Source organism: Esox lucius, chromosome 7, assembly GCF_011004845.1.
Source record: "Esox lucius isolate fEsoLuc1 chromosome 7, fEsoLuc1.pri, whole genome shotgun sequence".
NCBI lineage: Eukaryota > Metazoa > Chordata > Actinopteri > Esociformes > Esocidae > Esox > Esox lucius.
In genome coordinates, this window is record NC_047575.1 from 42375036 (window position 1) to 42393596 (window position 18561).

The 18561-nt window shown below is 43.4% G+C and overlaps 1 protein-coding gene across 3 annotated transcripts in view; it reads left to right on the forward strand.

Moving 5' to 3' along the window:
* LOC105028498 (replication protein A 70 kDa DNA-binding subunit) overlaps positions 1-17669 on the forward strand; it is a 52142-nt gene extending 34473 nt beyond the window's left edge. For 2 of the 3 annotated variants that reach the window (XM_010901270.5, XM_020048443.3), the window contains exons 15-18: positions 10121-10297; positions 10405-10512; positions 10647-10733; positions 16913-17669. In XM_010901270.5, coding sequence (XP_010899572.2) covers positions 10121-10297; positions 10405-10512; positions 10647-10733; positions 16913-17014 — 474 coding nt within the window. In that variant the 3' untranslated portion in view covers positions 17015-17669. Of the gene's footprint in view, positions 1-10120; positions 10298-10404; positions 10513-10646; positions 10734-13939; positions 14004-16912 lie in introns of all 3 variants that reach the window. The other variant, XM_034293244.1, reaches the window with a different exon arrangement.
* Positions 17670-18561: the final 892 nt, after the last annotated feature.

Genomic DNA, 18561 nt, shown 5'->3' on the forward strand with positions numbered 1-18561 from the left:
ATATTAACTAGGGGACCTCCATATAATGGAGTGAAACTGTCTGTACCCATTCTTTCAATGGTCATTTGTTTACAGCAAATACTTTATTTCAAAGATTGATGATTCAACTTAATTCAAACATTTCTCTGTTTTACAAATGTTAAGAAATAATCATGCCACTTAAATAGAGAAAAAAATGTTTTACCTGCAAATCAGAAGTAACTTGACTGCATGCACTTATATCAAGGACTGAAGTATTAGCAACAACATTGATTATATCAGGTTAATTTATATATAATATACTTTTAAAGTTACATTTTAAAGATTAGCATACATTTTAAGTTCATTTTTACTTTTTCTTTAGTTGTATAGAAATGAATGCTACATCTGTAGTGTGCCTTCCACTACACGCAAACTCTCAGTTCCAGTGTTGCAATGCTGAGTCATTAGACAAATGTCATTTCATCTGGTCTGTTCACCAATAAAAATAAACTTTATGTGACTAATATTGCAGCTATCAGAAAAAAAGTATTTTTTCACCATGACACAATTTGTATGTGCATTTCTTAGCATTCATTCTTGCGAACAAAGAAGGATTGTCTCAACTCACGACTCTCTGGTAAAGTATTGATCTTCCTCTGCAGAGACAGAGCAGGAAATATTTACAAACGAGAAAAAACATTATAAAAGGTTAACTAAATCTTATCTATCAAACTTGTCGTATTACTACTGACACTGATAATGTCTTTTACTGAACTAATGTATGGACTCATGAAGGAGTGTGTCACTACATACTACAGTCACAGGGGACTTCAGTAATTCAGTACAATCCAAGTGGGGACAATCTGTTCTGTCTTACAAGTTAAAACACCATTTCCAGATAGAGTTTTCTTTTTTCAACTGTCCTACATACTTACACATTAGTATGTAATTCCTAATCAAAGTTATTAATGTTTCATTTGTTCTTTAATAAGCTCATCTATAATGTGTTTAATGATTGTATGTTCATATTTCATGAATGATGGATTCCAAATTATTACACACAAACATAGCACATATGCACACACAGCAATTTGGTGTTCACACACACACATACTCTCTCTCTCTCACACACACACACACACACAGTTTCACACCCACCCACACATGAACTCAGTCCTAAACTTACAGACACATCACTTTAAATGAGTCACTGGACATCAGCACTTTTACTTTGTCCTGAACATGACATTCACCCAGAACCCCAAACACCTGAATCATGCAGAACCCTCCCCCAAAAACCTGAATCACACAGAACCCTCCCCCAAACACCTGAATCACACAGAAACCTCCCCCAAACTCTGCCTAAATCATGCAGAACCCTCCCCCAAACACCTGAATCACATAGAACCCTCCCCCAAACTCAGCCTAAATCATGCAGACCCCTCCCCCAAATACCTGAATCACGTAGAACCCTCCCCCAAACACCTGAATCACTCAGAACCCTCCCCCAAACTCTGCCCCGAACCACGTAGAACCCCCACCTCTTTTTAATCTAGCAGAAACCCCCACCTCTTTTTAATCTAGCAGAACCTCCCTAAATACTACCCAATCATGCGGGACTGCCCAAAATCTGCCTGAATCACCCAGAACCTCTCCACACTGTTTGTGTACAGATACTTCATAATGTTGTTTCCCTGCAAAACCACTTTCCGTTAATTTATACAGTACTGTTTACAGTTTACAGTACTGACATCATCGGTGTATTCCGTTTACAGTCCTCAGTTATCATCGGTATCACCTCTACCTAATCTTGCAGAACCCCCCTAAACACTACCTAGTCACGCAGAACTTCCCAAATTCTGCCCAAATCACTTTGAACCCCCCCCACCTCCACTACTCTGCCTGTGGTGGCATCTTTCTGCATGCATTGTCATGCACATCTCTAGGTAGATCCTTGTTCTTTCCTCAGCATCTCAGTGGCATCAACATAGCGGGATAGTGCGTCACAAAGACAGGGTTCAAACTTGGAAATTCAATTATTATAATCAGCCCAAGCTTTTTGTCATGTTTTGGGGGGTCGGGGAAGGGGTAGAAAAAAAGCCAGAAGCAATTTTATATTAATTTTAGTTTTGAATAATAAGTTACAATTATGAGTCTGACTGAGGAAGAGCCGTGGGGAGTACACTGAGTTCTGCTGGGGTGGAGGGTGGAGGAGAGAGGGACTGTACTGAGTTCTGCTGGGGTGGAGGGTGGAGGAGAGAGGGACTGTACTGAGTTCTGCTGGGGTGGAGGGTGGAGGAGAGAGGGACTGTACTGAGTTCTGCTGGGGTGGAGGGAGAAGGAGAGAGGGACTGTATTGAGTTCTGCTGAGGTGGAGGGTGGAGGAGAGAGGGACTGGGGTGGAGGGAGAAGGAGAGAGGGACTGTACTGAGTTCTGCTGGGGTGGAGGGTGGAGGAGAGATGGACTGTACTGAGTTCTGCTGGGGTGGAGGGTGGAGGAGAGAGGGACTGGGGTGGATGGAGAAGGAGAGAGGGACTTGGGTGGAGGGAGAAGGAGAGAGAGACTGCACTGAGTTCTGCTGGGGTGGATGGTGGAGGAGAGAGGGACTGTACTGAGTTCTGCTGGGGTGGATGGTGGAGGAGAGAGGGACTGTACTGAGTTCTGCTGGGGTGGAGGGTGGAGGAGAGAGAGACTGCACTGAGTTCTGCTGGGGTGGATAGTGGAGGAGAGAGGGACTGGGGTGGAGGGAGAAGGAGAGAGAGACTGCCCTGAGTTCTGCTGGGGTGGAGGGTGGAGGAGAGAGGGGAAATGAAGCAGAGAATGAATGAATGAACTGCATGTCAAGAGGAAAGGAAAAGAGGCCGCTTGGAAAGAGACAGAGAGTAAGAATGAGTGAAAGAGGAACAAGAGGTGGGGTCCAGAGATGAGCAGGGCTGTGGAGGAACAGGGTGGGTCTACGGTTAAGATATATCGACAGGGAAAATAGAGGGATTCTGGCAGAGCAGAGAGAGAGAGAGACAGAGAGGTGAATGTAAATAATAGAAGACACAGGGCTTCTCTCTATCTTTATTCCTGTCAGTCCACATCACTCCTTCTTCACCTCCCTTTTTTCTCCCTTTCAGCCTCTCCTTCCCTCCCTTTACCATGCCTTATCTCTCTTCTCTTTCCTCCCCCACTCTCTCTCCCTCTCTCTGTTTCTCCCTCTATCTATATTTCTCACTATTTCTCTCCCTCTAATTCTCTCTCTCTCCCTCTTTGTTCAGTTTGAAGTCTTTATTACCATGGGAAACGTTAGATATAATAAGTAACAGAAATGATGACCGAAATTAAACAAAATCAAACTGAGGTTTTTGCTGTGATGGCCCGTTGCTGTATTTCAAATATATACAGGAGTTTATCAATGTTTGATTTGATTTCACATTCTTTGTAGGTCAGTATGATCTGAGGGAAATATTTCTTTGTAATGTTGTCATAAATTTGGCAGGAGATTGAGGAATGTAAATCAGTTCCACGTCATTCTGTGGGCAGAGGGCCTCGGCTCAGAACAAGGCCTTGCTATGGAGAGAGACCGCTATAGACAGACCTGTATCTCTCTTTCTCTCTCTGACTTTCCCTCCCTAGCTGCTACTCTCCTCTCCCTCGTTTTCTATTTTTCTCACACAGTCACATAACAGTAGTGACCAGACCCCCCCCCCCCCCACACACACACACACACACAAAGTAGTAGCAACTGTAGTGGTAAGACGAGAATTCCAATTACAGAGATTCACTTTCAAAGATTCCAATTCAGCATTCTGTTTCCATCCACAACACCAGCCCCAGGGTTACAATGCTGTCTTTGGCCTGCCTATGTGTGTGTGTGTATGTGTCTGTGTGAGGTAGTATGTGTGTGTGTTTATGTGTGTGTGAGGCAGCAAGCATGTTTTGCGTGTGTGTGTGTGTGTGTGTATATGTGTGCGTGAGGCAGCAGCCGTGTGTGTGTTTTGATTTTGGCCTGGATGCTTGTCTGTTTTGAGATTTAATTGTGGTTAACTGGCTAACAGCCATCAGTGGATGGCCAAGTTAAGACTTCAGAATAAAACCAGCAGTTTTACTGAGTTTATTTGTGTGTGTGTGTGTGTGTGTGTGTGTGTATGATTTGTGGACTCAGTAAAGTTTTAAGTATGTATCTGTTCATCCGTGCATGCATGTTTACGTGCAGGGTAGGGTGTGTGTGCGAGTGTGCGTGCGTGCGTGTGTGTGCATGCACAGTATGGATACCGCTAATGGAGACGCATGACTCAATCAATCTCAATACATCTCCTTTAAACCCTCCTCTCTCCCTCTCCCCTCATCTTTCTAATCTAACGTCCATCCATCAGTCATCTCTGAGACACTCTCTTTCCCTTCCTGTACTCCCTGGGTGGGCCCTCTCACTCTACACTCTCTCACACACACACGCACACACAACCACACACTCACACACACTGACACACACACGCACACACAACCACACACACACACACACACACACAACCACACACTCACACACACTGACACACCACCTTTGTGGAAACAACACAAAACCTAATTATTACCATGACCTTAACCCTCCCAACGTCTTAAAGAGTGTGGAAAGACTGGGCGTGTTCTACCGGACTTTACACAGGTCCTCACACTTGTGGAGAAATAGTACCCACAGCCCGACGTCATGCTCTGCAGTGCAGAACACAATTCCATCACCGTTCTGTCCGCCCACCTTCTCGCTGTCTCTGTCACGTTCTCACAAGTTTTGCCGTTCATTCACTTCCTCCTCTGTCGTTGTGACCTGACACCAGCCAGATATTCAGATGTTCTCCCGTACCGAGATTCCAACCCATACAAAAGCCGACATTCTGAATCAGCGTTGTGGGAGCGCGGTGACTCCTGGAAGGCGACAGGCGGTGGTTAGCACGGTTCGGGAGGTCGGGAAGCTGTGAGGAATGTCGCTAATTTGCTGTCCGTTTCTTCTGTCTCATTACCATTGTCAAGGTTCTGTAAGGGAGCAGGGGTGTCTGCCTGTGAGTTCCAAATCACTCCCTATGTCCTACACAGTATGGGATAGGGGATGCATGAAGGGGCCATTTTGAATACAGTGTGATTAGGGTCCGAGTCGCTGTGAGCCTGGGGCAGATTCAGCAGGACACAATGCTCTCTGTCTGGAAAACATTTCACTCAATGTTTTTAGGTAAATTAACTCTGTCAGAGTTGAATACAGCTGCACCTTTTTCTTTCCTTTCCAAAAAAGTTGAAAAGGAATGTTTTGAGTGAGGACAGAGCAGTGCCTCCCCCCACCCATCTGAGAAGCCCCACCTTGCAACCAGTCATTGTGACCTCCACCCATCTGAGAAGCCCCACTTTGCAAACAGTCATTGTGACCTCCACCCATCAGAGAAGCCCCACTTTGCAAACAGTCATTGTGACCTCCACCCATCAGAGAAGCCCCACTTTGCAAACAGTCATTGTGACCTCCACCCATCAGAGAAGCCCCACATTGCAAACAGTCATTGTAACCTCCACCCATCTGAGAAGCCCCACTTTGCAACCATTCATTGTAACCTCCACCCATCTGAGAAGCCCCACCTTGCAACCATTCATTGTAACCTCCACCCATCAGAGAAGCCCCACCTTGCAACCATTCATTGTAACCTCCACCCATCAGAGAAGCCCCACCTTGCAACCAGTTGCCGGTTTAGTAGACAAAACAAGTGTGACAACCGATTCTCTCCTACTGAAACAGACAGAGCTGTGCCTCCCACTTCCCAAACCACCTTCTACACACCTGAACCTCATTTTGATTGTGATGGATGGGGATATGCCTCAGACATGGGCTCAGTTTCCGATAGTCCAAACAATAGCAAGTCCCTGTCCTCGTTTCGTTGATTTACAGACTTGGATGTGACGTGAATTGAAGTGAACACCTGAGTCGTGTTATCTACTGGCAAAGAGTGGATCTGCCGTGCCACTGTAGCTGCAGTTTGTCATTCTCACCAAGTGTAGCCATGGAAGAAGCCATTATCCCAGTGGATTGTGGGTATCTGTACAATAAGGTGGACAAAAGACAAGGCAGTCAAAGTGAGGGTGGAAGGCAGAGCGACACAAAAGGATTTTGTCTTCCACAAAAAGATTGTTCAACAGGAATTTTGCGTGTGAAGTTGACTAATCATATTCTGTCAAAATTCATCCAGGAAGAACTCACTTTTAGACGAGGTGAGATCACTTTTTCAGAACAGTGTGTTTTCTGAATGGCTTTAGCATTTCAATTTGACTGTTGCTGCCTGTTCATTTTATCCACCAGCAAATTAGTATAGTTGACTTACAGTAGTTGCAGGTGATCAAAGGCTACACATTAACTGTTCCCATTGCATAAGCTTGCCCATTTAGCCCCTATGCTAATGCCAGCACGCAGCCTTGATTATTCCTGTGAGAGATGATTCACCCAGCCTATCAATTAATTTTAACCTTCTCTCCTCAAATAAACGTAATTGACATTTCTGAGAATAGGTGCTTCGGTGTCACAGTGACAGTTGACGTCATGTCTGGGACAGGCCTAATTTGTCCTCCATGGCTGAGGAAGCCCACCACACTCCACATACAAGACCCCCACAGACAAACACTGATTTCTGTTTTAGATTTATTTAGTGTATTTTTACTTTAGCTTAAAACTGGCAAGATATTAAGAACATGTACTCCTTTTCACATTAACAGCCAACATTCTGAGGTATGATACAATGGCATTGGAAAAGGAAAAAAAGATTTGCGGCACTCGGTTAATGGAGGGAGTGAAACCTTTCCGTATTGCTAAAGTGTTTTGACTAGTCAACAACGAGGGCTCGGGAGCTTTTATGTCACAGAAATAGTTCACAGAGTCACTTTACTTTTTCTGTCAGCTCCGTAATTCGTTTATTAGCTGCATTTAGTTGCTTGGAAATATTGCGAAATAAAATATTGACTTATTCTTCATCTTATAGGACCATAAACATATCACGGATCGCACATTCAATATGCCACATGCATGTATCCCCTTCTGATTCAGTGGAGTTCTCTGTACTTAAAGCTGTTCTATTATTGCCAGAATCCTTATCCATCCTCAAGGAGTTCTCACTGATCATCCTTTAAGACAGTAAAAAATTGGAATAAACAAAAAGTTGTCCCTCTTCGTGTGTGGCCAACAACTACTCTTTCTGTGCCTGCCAGGAATCAGAGACACAAATCTCATGGTCCCAGCCGTGAAAGAAAACTATTAAAATTGCTACATAGAAACCTAAAACAACATCTTAAAGAGACTCAGTAATACCGACTTCTCTGCTTCCTGTTTACTTCCTTTATGTAACCCAGACAAATACACCCACACACACACACACACACATGTATTTATCATCCATCTACACTGTGTCTATGGACTGACAACAAATAGAACTACACACACCTACTTTACCTCCACCTGGGACACACCACACACACATATACTTGTGACACCATGCCAGGCACCTGCACATTCTCTTCCCTCAATATCCACTATAAAAAAAATACATTTTACCAGCTGCATTCAGTCCCTGGTGTGTGTGACTCACTCTCTCTCACACACATACTTACACTCATACACACTTACACACTGTCTTTTCCCTGGTGTATCTCGTGAGTAACTAAGCTAAGGCAGCAAACCCCAGATTTCGGATGATCACAGAGAGACACATACTGTAGACATGTAATATATTAACACACACACTCACACATTCACGTTTTTGTATTGTTGTGGGGACATGAAACACTATTTCCATTCAAATTGATATTTTTTTCTAATCATTAACCAAACCCTAATCTTAACCCCGAAAACATATCCTTAGGCCCAAACCTTACCATCATGGCTAGCCCCTAACTTTAACCCTAAACCGAATTATTGACCACAGCCCAAACCTTACCCTAATGTCAAAACCCTAACCTAAACCTAACCCCTAAACCTAACCTAACCTAACCTAACCCCCAAACTTAATTCTGAACCTAGTACCTAAATTAATCTAACTTTTGGGTCCTTTCAATAATAGTAAATGTGCGCAAGCACTGAACACATATAAGACACGTACACAGAAAACACACACACATTCTCAATGACGACCTGGCTATGCAACACACACACTTGCAAGGGGATAGAACAACTCAAAGAATCACATGAATAACGTACAAAAGATATACAGAGTGTCAGTACAGCAAACACGCTGTACAAGGGAAATTAACTTAAGCATTAAATGTTATACAACGCAAGACAATTGTTCTTATAAAGTGGATCGTTCAGCAAGGTGCATTGATTGGATGTCAGCCAGATTGGTCTGTTTCCAGAGGAGTGAAGTGTGATCAGCCTGTCATTGGTGGAGAATGACAACTGGGATGAATGGCTGGAAGAGGAAGTGACCAGGTTGCTATGGTAATAGCGGGTGTTTAGGAGAGAGCTGAAGTAGGGGCCAGATTTGCCTTAATGGGATTTGTGAATAGGCTGGTAGCCGTGAGTCTCACTTGTAGAGAGGGCCAGTTGAGCGGAAGGTAAAGGTCACTGTGAAGAGTGCTCAATAGAGCTGACCCAATAGTCTGACCTTGCTGGATACAGATACATACTTCCCGGAGGTTTGGACTGCAGTTCTTCAGATTTGACATAGTGTACACGGCCAGTTAAGTTGTCTTCAAACCAGGCTAGACTTTCCGCTGAGAACCCTAGCTTTGTGGGTCTCTTTAGGAGGATGAGACGGCTGACGGAGTCAAAGGGTTGGAGGCCTGCAGGATGAGATGGTGTGATTCAGTAATACAGACTGGAGCCAATCATGTGTGACTGTCTGGTGAACTGACAGAGGAGGGGGAGGAACTGATCCAATCTAGGCAGCAAGCTCGACTAATACCCCACCCCTTTCTTTACAGACAGCAGGACTTAGCTAATAGAGCTGTTTAAGGCAAACATCGCTTCACAGTGTTTGTGCTGGCAGCTTAAAAATATATATTTTTTCCGTTCATAGATGATTACTAAAAAATATTAATGTAATTCAACCCGACTAACGGAGTTCAAGACGTCTCCTGTGTAACCCTCCCCCAGGTCATTGCTGTAAATAGGAATTGGTTATTTATCAACAACTGCATAGTTAAATAACAGTTAAAACATGATGAAAAATGCCAGATAACTGTTATTACCATGGCGATAAATAGCTGGTTTGGTAATAATAGGATGGTGTTCAATATCACTTATTGAACACCTGTCCACACAAAAATAAAGTTTGCTGCTATTTATCACCAATGTAATAATAGTTATCTGGTATTAATCACCAAGGTAATAATAATGGTCTGGTATTCATCACCATGGTAATACTAGAGTTATTTGGTGTTTATTACCATGGTAATAATAGTTATTATGGTATTTATCACCATGGTAATAATAATGATCTGGTATTCATCAACATGGTAATAGAGTTATCTGGTATTTATCACCATTGTAATAATAAGCATCTGGTATTTATCACCATGTTAATAGTAAAGTTATCTGTTTTTTATCACCATGGTAATAATAGTGTTATTTAATATATATCACTATGGTAATGGAGTGTTGTTAGTTTTCCAGCCCGCTTCAAGTGAGAAGAGGCTTCATTATTATATTTTTCCAGTTATCCTGTTGATTTATAGTGGCAGATAATCTTGCCATTAATTAAAGCAACATAATAGACAAGCCAACATATACATGCGGAAATGTGTGCTGGGTTTTACTAACTAGGTGGGGACGAAAGTACAAATAGTTAAATAAGATACATTTGCCCTTTCAACAGTCCTTGTGAGGATACATTTGTACTTCCAGGTTGTAGGTTATGGGGTAAATGTCACCATTAGTGTGAGGGGTTAAGGTTAAAATAATGTTGAGCTTTTGGATTTGAAGTTATTCAATGAGGAAAAATAGTATTTTGAAGGGGACACAGATTCCTGTGTGTGTGTGTTTGTGTGTGGGTGGGTGGGTGCGTGTGTCCTGTAGGTGATTAGTTCATGTAGTCTGCAGACTGTTCTGCCCAGAGTGACTGACGGTTTAATAAAGTGTGTATCGACGAAGCAATCACGACACCAGAGTGTGTCTCCGTCTCTCTCAACCATCCTCCCTCTTTCCCCACGCCACAGGCAGACTACTACACCTGCGTGGCCACCGTGTTGTTCTGTCGTAAGGAGAGCTGCGTGTACCAGGCCTGTCCCATGGCACACTGTCAGAAGAAGGTGGTGGACCAGCACAATGGGCTGTACCGCTGTGAGAAGTGTGACAAGGAGTTCCCCAACTACAAACACCGTCTAATACTGTCTGTGAGTATGATGCACGCGCACGACGATACAAACAGGCGCACACAGGAGAAGAGACCAAACCTTCCCCTGCTCACCTCTCCTTCTAACCCTCCCCGTCTTCTCTGCAGGCTAACATAGCTGACTTTGGTGACAACCAGTGGGTGACGTGTTTCCAGGAGACGGCAGAAATAATTCTGTGTCATGACGCAGAGAGTCTGGGCCGACTTAAAGACACAGTGAGACATGCAGACAAATAAATACACACACACACACACACTAATACACGGTATCACACACACTGTCATCCACCCACGTAAAACCACACGCACACAAACACACACTGATGACCTTTCCCCTGTCTGTTCATTAGAATGAGGATGCGTTTGATGAGGTCTTCCACAAGGCCAACTTCACCACACATATATTTCGCAACCGAGTCAAGCTAGAGACGTACAATGTGAGTATGAACACACACACTGAGCTGTGGTGATCTATTACCTCAGGAAAATAATGTTATTATTTGTGCACCATTCTGGAAAAATCTGTGCTGTGGTCATCTATTACCTCAGGAAAATAATGTTATTTTTGGTCAGCAATCTGGAAATACAAAGAAATACAGAATGGGCATTAATTTCTCTTAATTAACCAGAAATAATTTTTGTAATTGGCTATCTAATCCTCTTCTGCATAATTAAAGAAAGGCTAATTAGCTGCTAATACAAGAAGAATGTTGTCATAGAGACCCAGTGTCCTAGTGTTGTAGTATAAGAATAAAGAGACCCAATGTCCTAGTGTGGTAGTATAAGAACACAGAGACCCAATGTCCTAGTGTTGTAGGATAAGAACACAGAGACCCAATGTCCTAGTGTTGTAGTATAAGAACACAGAGACCCAATGTCCTAGTGTTGTAGTATAAGAATAAAGAGACCCAATGTCCTAGTGTGGTAGTATAAGAAAACAGAGACCCAATGTCCTAGTGTTGTAGGATAAGAACATAGAGACCCAATGTCCTAGTGTTGTAGTATAAGAACACAGAGACCCAATGTCCTAGTGTTGTAGTATAAGAACACAGAGACCCAATGTCCTAGTGTTGTAGTATAAGAACACAGAGACCCAATGTCCTAGTGTGGTAGTATAAGAACACAGAGACCCAATGTCCTAGTGTGGTAGTATAAGAACACAGAGACCCAATGTCCTAGTGTTGTAGTATAAGAAAACAGAGACCCAAGGTCCTAGTGTTGTAGTATAAGAACACAGAGACCCAATGTCCTAGTGTGGTAGTATAAGAACACAGAGACCCAATGTCCTAGTGTGGTAGTATAAGAACACAGAGACCCAATGTCCTAGTGTTGTAGTACAAGAAAACAGAGACCCAAGGTCCTAGTGTTGTAGTATAAGAACACAGAGACCCAATGTCCTAGTGTGGTAGTATAAGAACACAGAGACCCAATGTCCTAGTGTTGTAGTATAAGAACACAGAGACCCAATGTCCTAGTGTGGTAGTATAAGAACACAGAGACCCAATGTCCTAGTGTTGTTGTACAAGAAAACAGAGACCCAAGGTCCTAGTGTTGTAGTATAAGAAAACAGAGACCCAATGTCCTAGTGTTGTAGTATAAGAAAACAGAGACCCAATGTCCTAGTGTTGTAGTATAAGAACACAGAGATCCAAGGTCCTAGTGTTGTAGTATAAGAACACAGAGACCCAATGTCCTAGTGTGGTAGTATAAGAACACAGAGACCCAATGTCCTAGTGTTGTAGTACAAGAAAACAGAGACCCAAGGTCCTAGTGTTGTAGTACAAGAAAACAGAGACCAAAGGTCCTAGTGTTGTAGTATAAGAACACAGAGACCCAATGTCCTAGTGTTGTAGTATAAGAACACAGAGACCCAATGTCCTAGTGTTGTAGTATAAGAACACAGAGACCCAATGTCCTAGTGTGGTAGTATAAGAACACAGAGACCCAATGTCCTAGTGTTGTTGTACAAGAAAACAGAGACCCAAGGTCCTAGTGTTGTAGTATAAGAAAACAGAGACCCAATGTCCTAGTGTTGTAGTATAAGAACACAGAGATCCAAGGTCCTAGTGTTGTAGTATAAGAACACAGAGACCCAATGTCCTAGTGTTGTAGTATAAGAACACAGAGACCCAATGTCCTAGTGTGGTAGTATAAGAAAACAGAGACCCAAGGTCCTAGTGTTGTAGTATAAGAACACAGAGACCCAAGGTCCTAGTGTTGTAGTATAAGAACACAGAGACCCAATGTCCTAGTTTTGTAGTATAAGAACACAGAGACCCAATGTCCTAGTGTGGTAGTATAAGAACACAGAGACCCAATGTCCTAGTTTTGTAGTATAAGAACACAGAGACCCAATGTCCTAGTGTTGTAGTATAAGAACACAGAGATCCAAGGTCCTAGTGTTGTAGTATAAGAACACAGAGACCCAATGTCCTAGTGTTGTAGTATAAGAACACAGAGACCCAATGTCCAGGTGTGGTAGTATAAGAAAACAGAGACCCAAGGTCCTAGTGTTGTAGTATAAGAACACAGAGACCCAATGTCCTAGTGTGGTAGTATAAGAACACAGAGACCCAATGTCCTAGTGTTGTTGTACAAGAAAACAGAGACCCAAGGTCCTAGTGTTGTAGTATAAGAAAACAGAGACCCAATGTCCTAGTGTTGTAGTATAAGAACACAGAGATCCAAGGTCCTAGTGTTGTAGTATAAGAACACAGAGACCCAATGTCCTAGTGTTGTAGTATAAGAACACAGAGACCCAATGTCCTAGTGTGGTAGTATAAGAAAACAGAGACCCAAGGTCCTAGTGTTGTAGTATAAGAACACAGAGACCCAAGGTCCTAGTGTGGTAGTATAAGAACACAGAGACCCAATGTCCTAGTTTTGTAGTATAAGAACACAGAGACCCAATGTCCTAGTGTGGTAGTATAAGAACACAGAGACCCAATGTCCTAGTTTTGTAGTATAAGAACACAGAGACCCAATGTCCTAGTGTTGTAGTATAAGAACACAGAGATCCAAGGTCCTAGTGTTGTAGTATAAGAACACAGAGACCCAATGTCCTAGTGTTGTAGTATAAGAACACAGAGACCCAATGTCCAGGTGTGGTAGTATAAGAAAACAGAGACCCAAGGTCCTAGTGTTGTAGTATAAGAACACAGAGACCCAATGTCCTAGTGTGGTAGTATAAGAACACAGAGACCCAATGTCCTAGTGTTGTAGTATAAGAACACAGAGACCCAATGTCCTAGTGTGGTAGTATAAGAACACAGAGACCCAATGTCCTAGTGTGGTAGTATAAGAACACAGAGACCCAATGTCCTAGTGTTGTAGTATAAGAAAACAGAGACCCAAGGTCCTAGTGTTGTAGTATAAGAACACAGAGACCCAATGTCCTAGTGTGGTAGTATAAGAACACACATACCAAATATCATAGTGTTGTTAACAGGAATACAGAGACTATGTGCCCTATAGTGTTAAAATGCAAGAATGCAAAGTTTGAAATTACAAAGTACATGTAAAATAGCATATGTTGAGTGTGAGCTCAGGTTTCGTGTTTGGAACTTAGTGTGTGTTACGACTGTGTTTAATGTCCTGTCGCATTTTGTCTTGGATTCTTGGAAATGGTCTCTGATGTGAGAAGGATGTCATGTGCCAAGAAGAATGGGTGCGTGTTTCCCCGAACAGAATGAATCTATGTTTCTGATGTAAGACAATTAGCCTGCATCTGAAGTGAATGAAATTAGTTACTGTCAGTCCCCTGCAATTCAGTCTTTAGCTAGAGTTGTTTGTGTGTGTGTTTGTGTGTGTGTGTGTGTGTGTGTGTGTGATGTTTCCACTGATGAAGCATATAGAAGCTTGGGGGGTGTCTCTGTGACTAATAGATTCCAGTACATTGTAAAAGCGAAGGGGATGTAGAAGACATTAAATGAAAGCGCTGTCACTTTCTCTGCTCAGCGGGCTGCCCGTGAGAAAAACCCACTGTTATTCAACTAGAATTAAAGAATATTAAATTAGTTGTCATGGACTGTCAAGTTCACTGTTTTCTCCTCATCCCTCCATTCAGTTTAATTAGCTTTTCTTAAAGGTATCCTCCTACAGAGGAAATATTAAAATTATTTTGGATGACATCCACGATAATGGGAACAATTCCCAATTCAGGGGTAACAAGCAAAAGCTATCGTGAGCTATCCTACACCACAAAATATTCTATAATCAAGTTCTGTTATTTGACACGCCAAGTCAAAAGCAAAATTTACATTTGGGAGAACAAGTATTTGATACATTGCTGATTTTGCAGGTTTTCCTACTTACAAAGCATGTAAAGATCCAGAAAATCACATAGTATATTTTTTAAATAATTTATTAGCATTTTATAGCATGACATAAGTATTTGATCACCTACCAACCAGTAAGATTTCCGGCTCTCACAGATCTGTTAGTTTTTCTTTAAGAAGCCCTCCTGTTCTCCACTCATTACCTGAATTAACTGTACCTGTTTGAACTCGTTACCTGTATAAAAGACACCTGTCCACACACTCAATCAAACAGACTCCAACCTCTCCACAATGCCAAGACCAGAGAGCTGTGTAAGGACATCAGGAATCAAATTGTAGACCTGCACAAGGCTGGGATGGGCTACAGGACAATAGGCAAGCAGCTTGGTGAGAAGAACAACTGTTGGCGCAATTATTAGAAAATGGAAGACGTTCAAGGTGACGGTCAATCTGCCTCGGTCTGGGGCTCCATGTAAGATCTCACCTCGCGGGGCATCAATGATCGGGAGGAAGGTGAGGGATCTGCCTAGAACTACACAGCAGGACCTGGTCAATGACCTGAAGATAGCTGGGACCACAGTCTCAAAGAAAACCATTAGTAACACACTACGCCGTCATGGATTAAAATCCTGCAGCGCACGCAAGGTTCCCCTGCTCAAGCCAGCGCATGTCCAGGCCCGTCTGAAGTTTGCCAATGACCATCTGGATGATCCAAAATGGGAGAAGGTCATGTGGTCTGATGAGACAAAAATAGAGCTTTTTGGTCTAAACTCCACTCGCCGTGTTTGGAGGAAGAAGAAGGATGAGTACAACCCCAAGAACACCATCCCAACCGTGAAGCATGAAGGTGGAAACAACATTCTTTGGGCATGCTTTTCTGCAAATGGGACAGGACGACTGCACCGCATTGAGGGGAGGATGGATGGGGCCATGTATCACGAGATCTTGGCCAACAACCTCCTTCCCTCAGTAAGAGCATTGAAGATGGGTCGTGGCTGGGTCTTCCAGCATGACAACGACCCCAAACACACAACCAGGGCAACTAAGGGGTGGCTCTTACAGGAAACGTATGATCTCTGTAATTGCAAACAAGGGTTTCTGTACCAAATATTAAGTTCTGCTTTTCTGATTTACCAAATACTTATGTCATGCAATAAAAAGCAAATGACTACAGCGTTCCGTGACTATGGCCTTCCATGACTATACGGTTCCATGACTATGCGGTTCCATGACTCCGGCATTCCGTGACTACAGTGTTCCATGACTACGACGTTCCATGACTACGACGTTCCATGACTACGACGTTCCATGACTACGACATTCCGTGACAATGGCCTTCCATGACTAAGGGGTTCCATGACTAAGGGGTTCCATGACTAAGGGGTTCCATGACTAAGGGGTTCCATGACTCCGGCGTTCCATGACTACGGCCTTCCATGACTACAGTGTTCCATGACTACGGCATTGCATGACTACTGTGTTCCATGACTACGACATTCCATGACCAGGGCGTTCCATGACTACGGCCTTCCATGACTAAGGGGTTCCATGACTAAGGGGTTCCATGACTACGGGGTTCCATGACTCCGGCGTTCCATGACTACGGCCTTCCATGACTAAGGGGTTCCATGACTAAGGGGTTCCATGACTACGCGGTTCCATGACTCCGGCGTTCCATGACTATGGCATTGCATGACTACTGTGTTCCATGACCACGGTGATCCTTGACTACAACGTTCCATGACTACGATGTTCCATGACTATGACATTCCATGACAATGGCATTCCATGACAATGGCTTTCCATTACTACAGTGTTCCATGACCACGGGGTTCCATGACAACGGTGTTCCATGACCACAGTGTTCTGTGACTACGGGGTTCCATGACTACGGCGGCATTCCATGTCTGACTACGGTGGCATTCCATGACTACAACTTTCCATGACTACGACTTTCCATGACTACGGCTTTCCATGACTATGGCATACCGTGACTAAGGCTTTCCGTGACTACAGCATTCCGTTTCTACGGCGTTCCGTGACTACGTCGTTCCGTGACTACGTCGTTCCGTGACTACGTCGTTCCGTGACTACGGCGTTCCGTGACTACGGCGTTCCATGACTACAGTTTTTTCTGGACCAACAGTAGAACCCTGTCAATGCTTCCGTGTCAGCCAGTCCAACTTAATATTAAACAAAGTCAACACACTCTACATTATTCTAGGACTTCTTGACCACACATCTTTTCTCAAGGTGTTTCAGGAACGTTCAATAGTGATATAGAGTGCAGGAAGTTAACTAAGGTTTTGTGAGGTTGAATTGGCCTGTGTGTGTTTCAGGAGGAGACCCGTGTGAAGACCACAGTGATGGACGTGAAACCAGTCAACCACAGAGAATACAGCAGGAGACTCATCAGCAGTATCAGAAAAATGGCCATCTAAAGGAGGTCAAAATGACCGTCTAAAGGAGGTCAAAATGGCCGTCTAAAGGAGGTCAAAATGGCCGTCTAAAGGAGGTCAAAATGGCCATCTAAAGGAGTTCAAAATGGCTGTCTAAAAGTGTACAAAATGGCCGTCTAAATGTGTACAAAGTGGCTGCCTAAACAAGAACAAAATGGCAGCTTAGGTTAGAGATTTCACGTGTTTAGTCAATATATTTATTTTTATGTGTACAAGATATAAAGTTGAGACACAATATTTTATTTCCTTTTCAATTTTGGACTACAGAAAAACATGTTGAGATTTCTGTTTGTTTCCCTTGTCTCATTTTACATTAGGAGTGGCTGCAGATCTATTTTTTATATAGGTGACTTAGCAGGCAGATACAACAGTAAGTGCATGCATTTTCAAACTAGTCCCATTGCTTTTGTTTTGACTTATGTGAATAAATAAGCAGCCTTATCTAATTCACTGGGAAATTGTTTTTGCTTGCATGTTGTTTCCTATTTAACTTTTTCCAACCCTTTTCAAAGTAATACATTTATCTGTTAAGGTAGAGGGCTGTCCTCTGAGTGTATGCACGTTCCCTCCCGGAGGTTGAAATTATGTTGAATATTCCTAGAACAAACGAAGTGATTAAAATCTTCCGTCAAGAGCTGATGTGTCTCTGCGTCCATTGCTTGGAAATAAATCGCTCCGTGTTATCTCCGGTATCAGAAGATGCCGGCAGTTTGTCCTGACAACCTGCGTCCCTGTCACCGTTCTGTCGCACATCAAGAGACAGATTACACCTGATTATGCAGGATACAACTGATTGTTATCACACTCTAAGAAGTTGGAGCAGAGCAGAGATAATCTGACAAAGAAAAGTCGACCATTTTACTCTGAAGAGACTAAAAATGTTGAAACTGCTCGTAGACATCTGGTTATCTACAAAAGCCCCGAGTGCTGATCCGTGTGTGCGCGTGTGTGTGCGCGTGCTTGCGTGCGTGCGTGTGTGAGAGTTACGATTCTTAGGGAAATCTTGTGTCTCGTGCACGACTCACCGGCTCACCGTGACTCTCCTGTGTCACCGGTTCAACGGTTCCTTCCTGCCCCTCACTGGGGCAAAAGGTTTACCGTTGCGTCACTGCTGCAGGCCTGACTGCCTCTGCTCACCAACCGGGCAGGGATGAACCCGGCAAGCGTAACAGGACAATTTCACACACACTCGCACACGCACACATGCATACCACACACACAGCTGGGATGTTTTTAGTCTACCGCTTCCCCAGTGTTTTCTATCCAACCTCCCACACCCCAGAGACTGGGTTCCCACTCCTGTGTAATTTCTTCTTCCGATATCGCCCAGAGCTATACTGGGTATTTATACATGTGTAGCGATATAGGGCTCTGTGTGCACCTGATACAACACTCATTAATGTACTGAATCATTGTTTTGTGTGTGTGTGTGTGTGTGTGTGTGTGTGTGTGTGTGTGTGTGTGTGTGTGTGTGTGTGTGTGTGTGTGTGTGTGTGTGTGTGTGTGTGTGTGTGTGTGTGTGTGTGTGT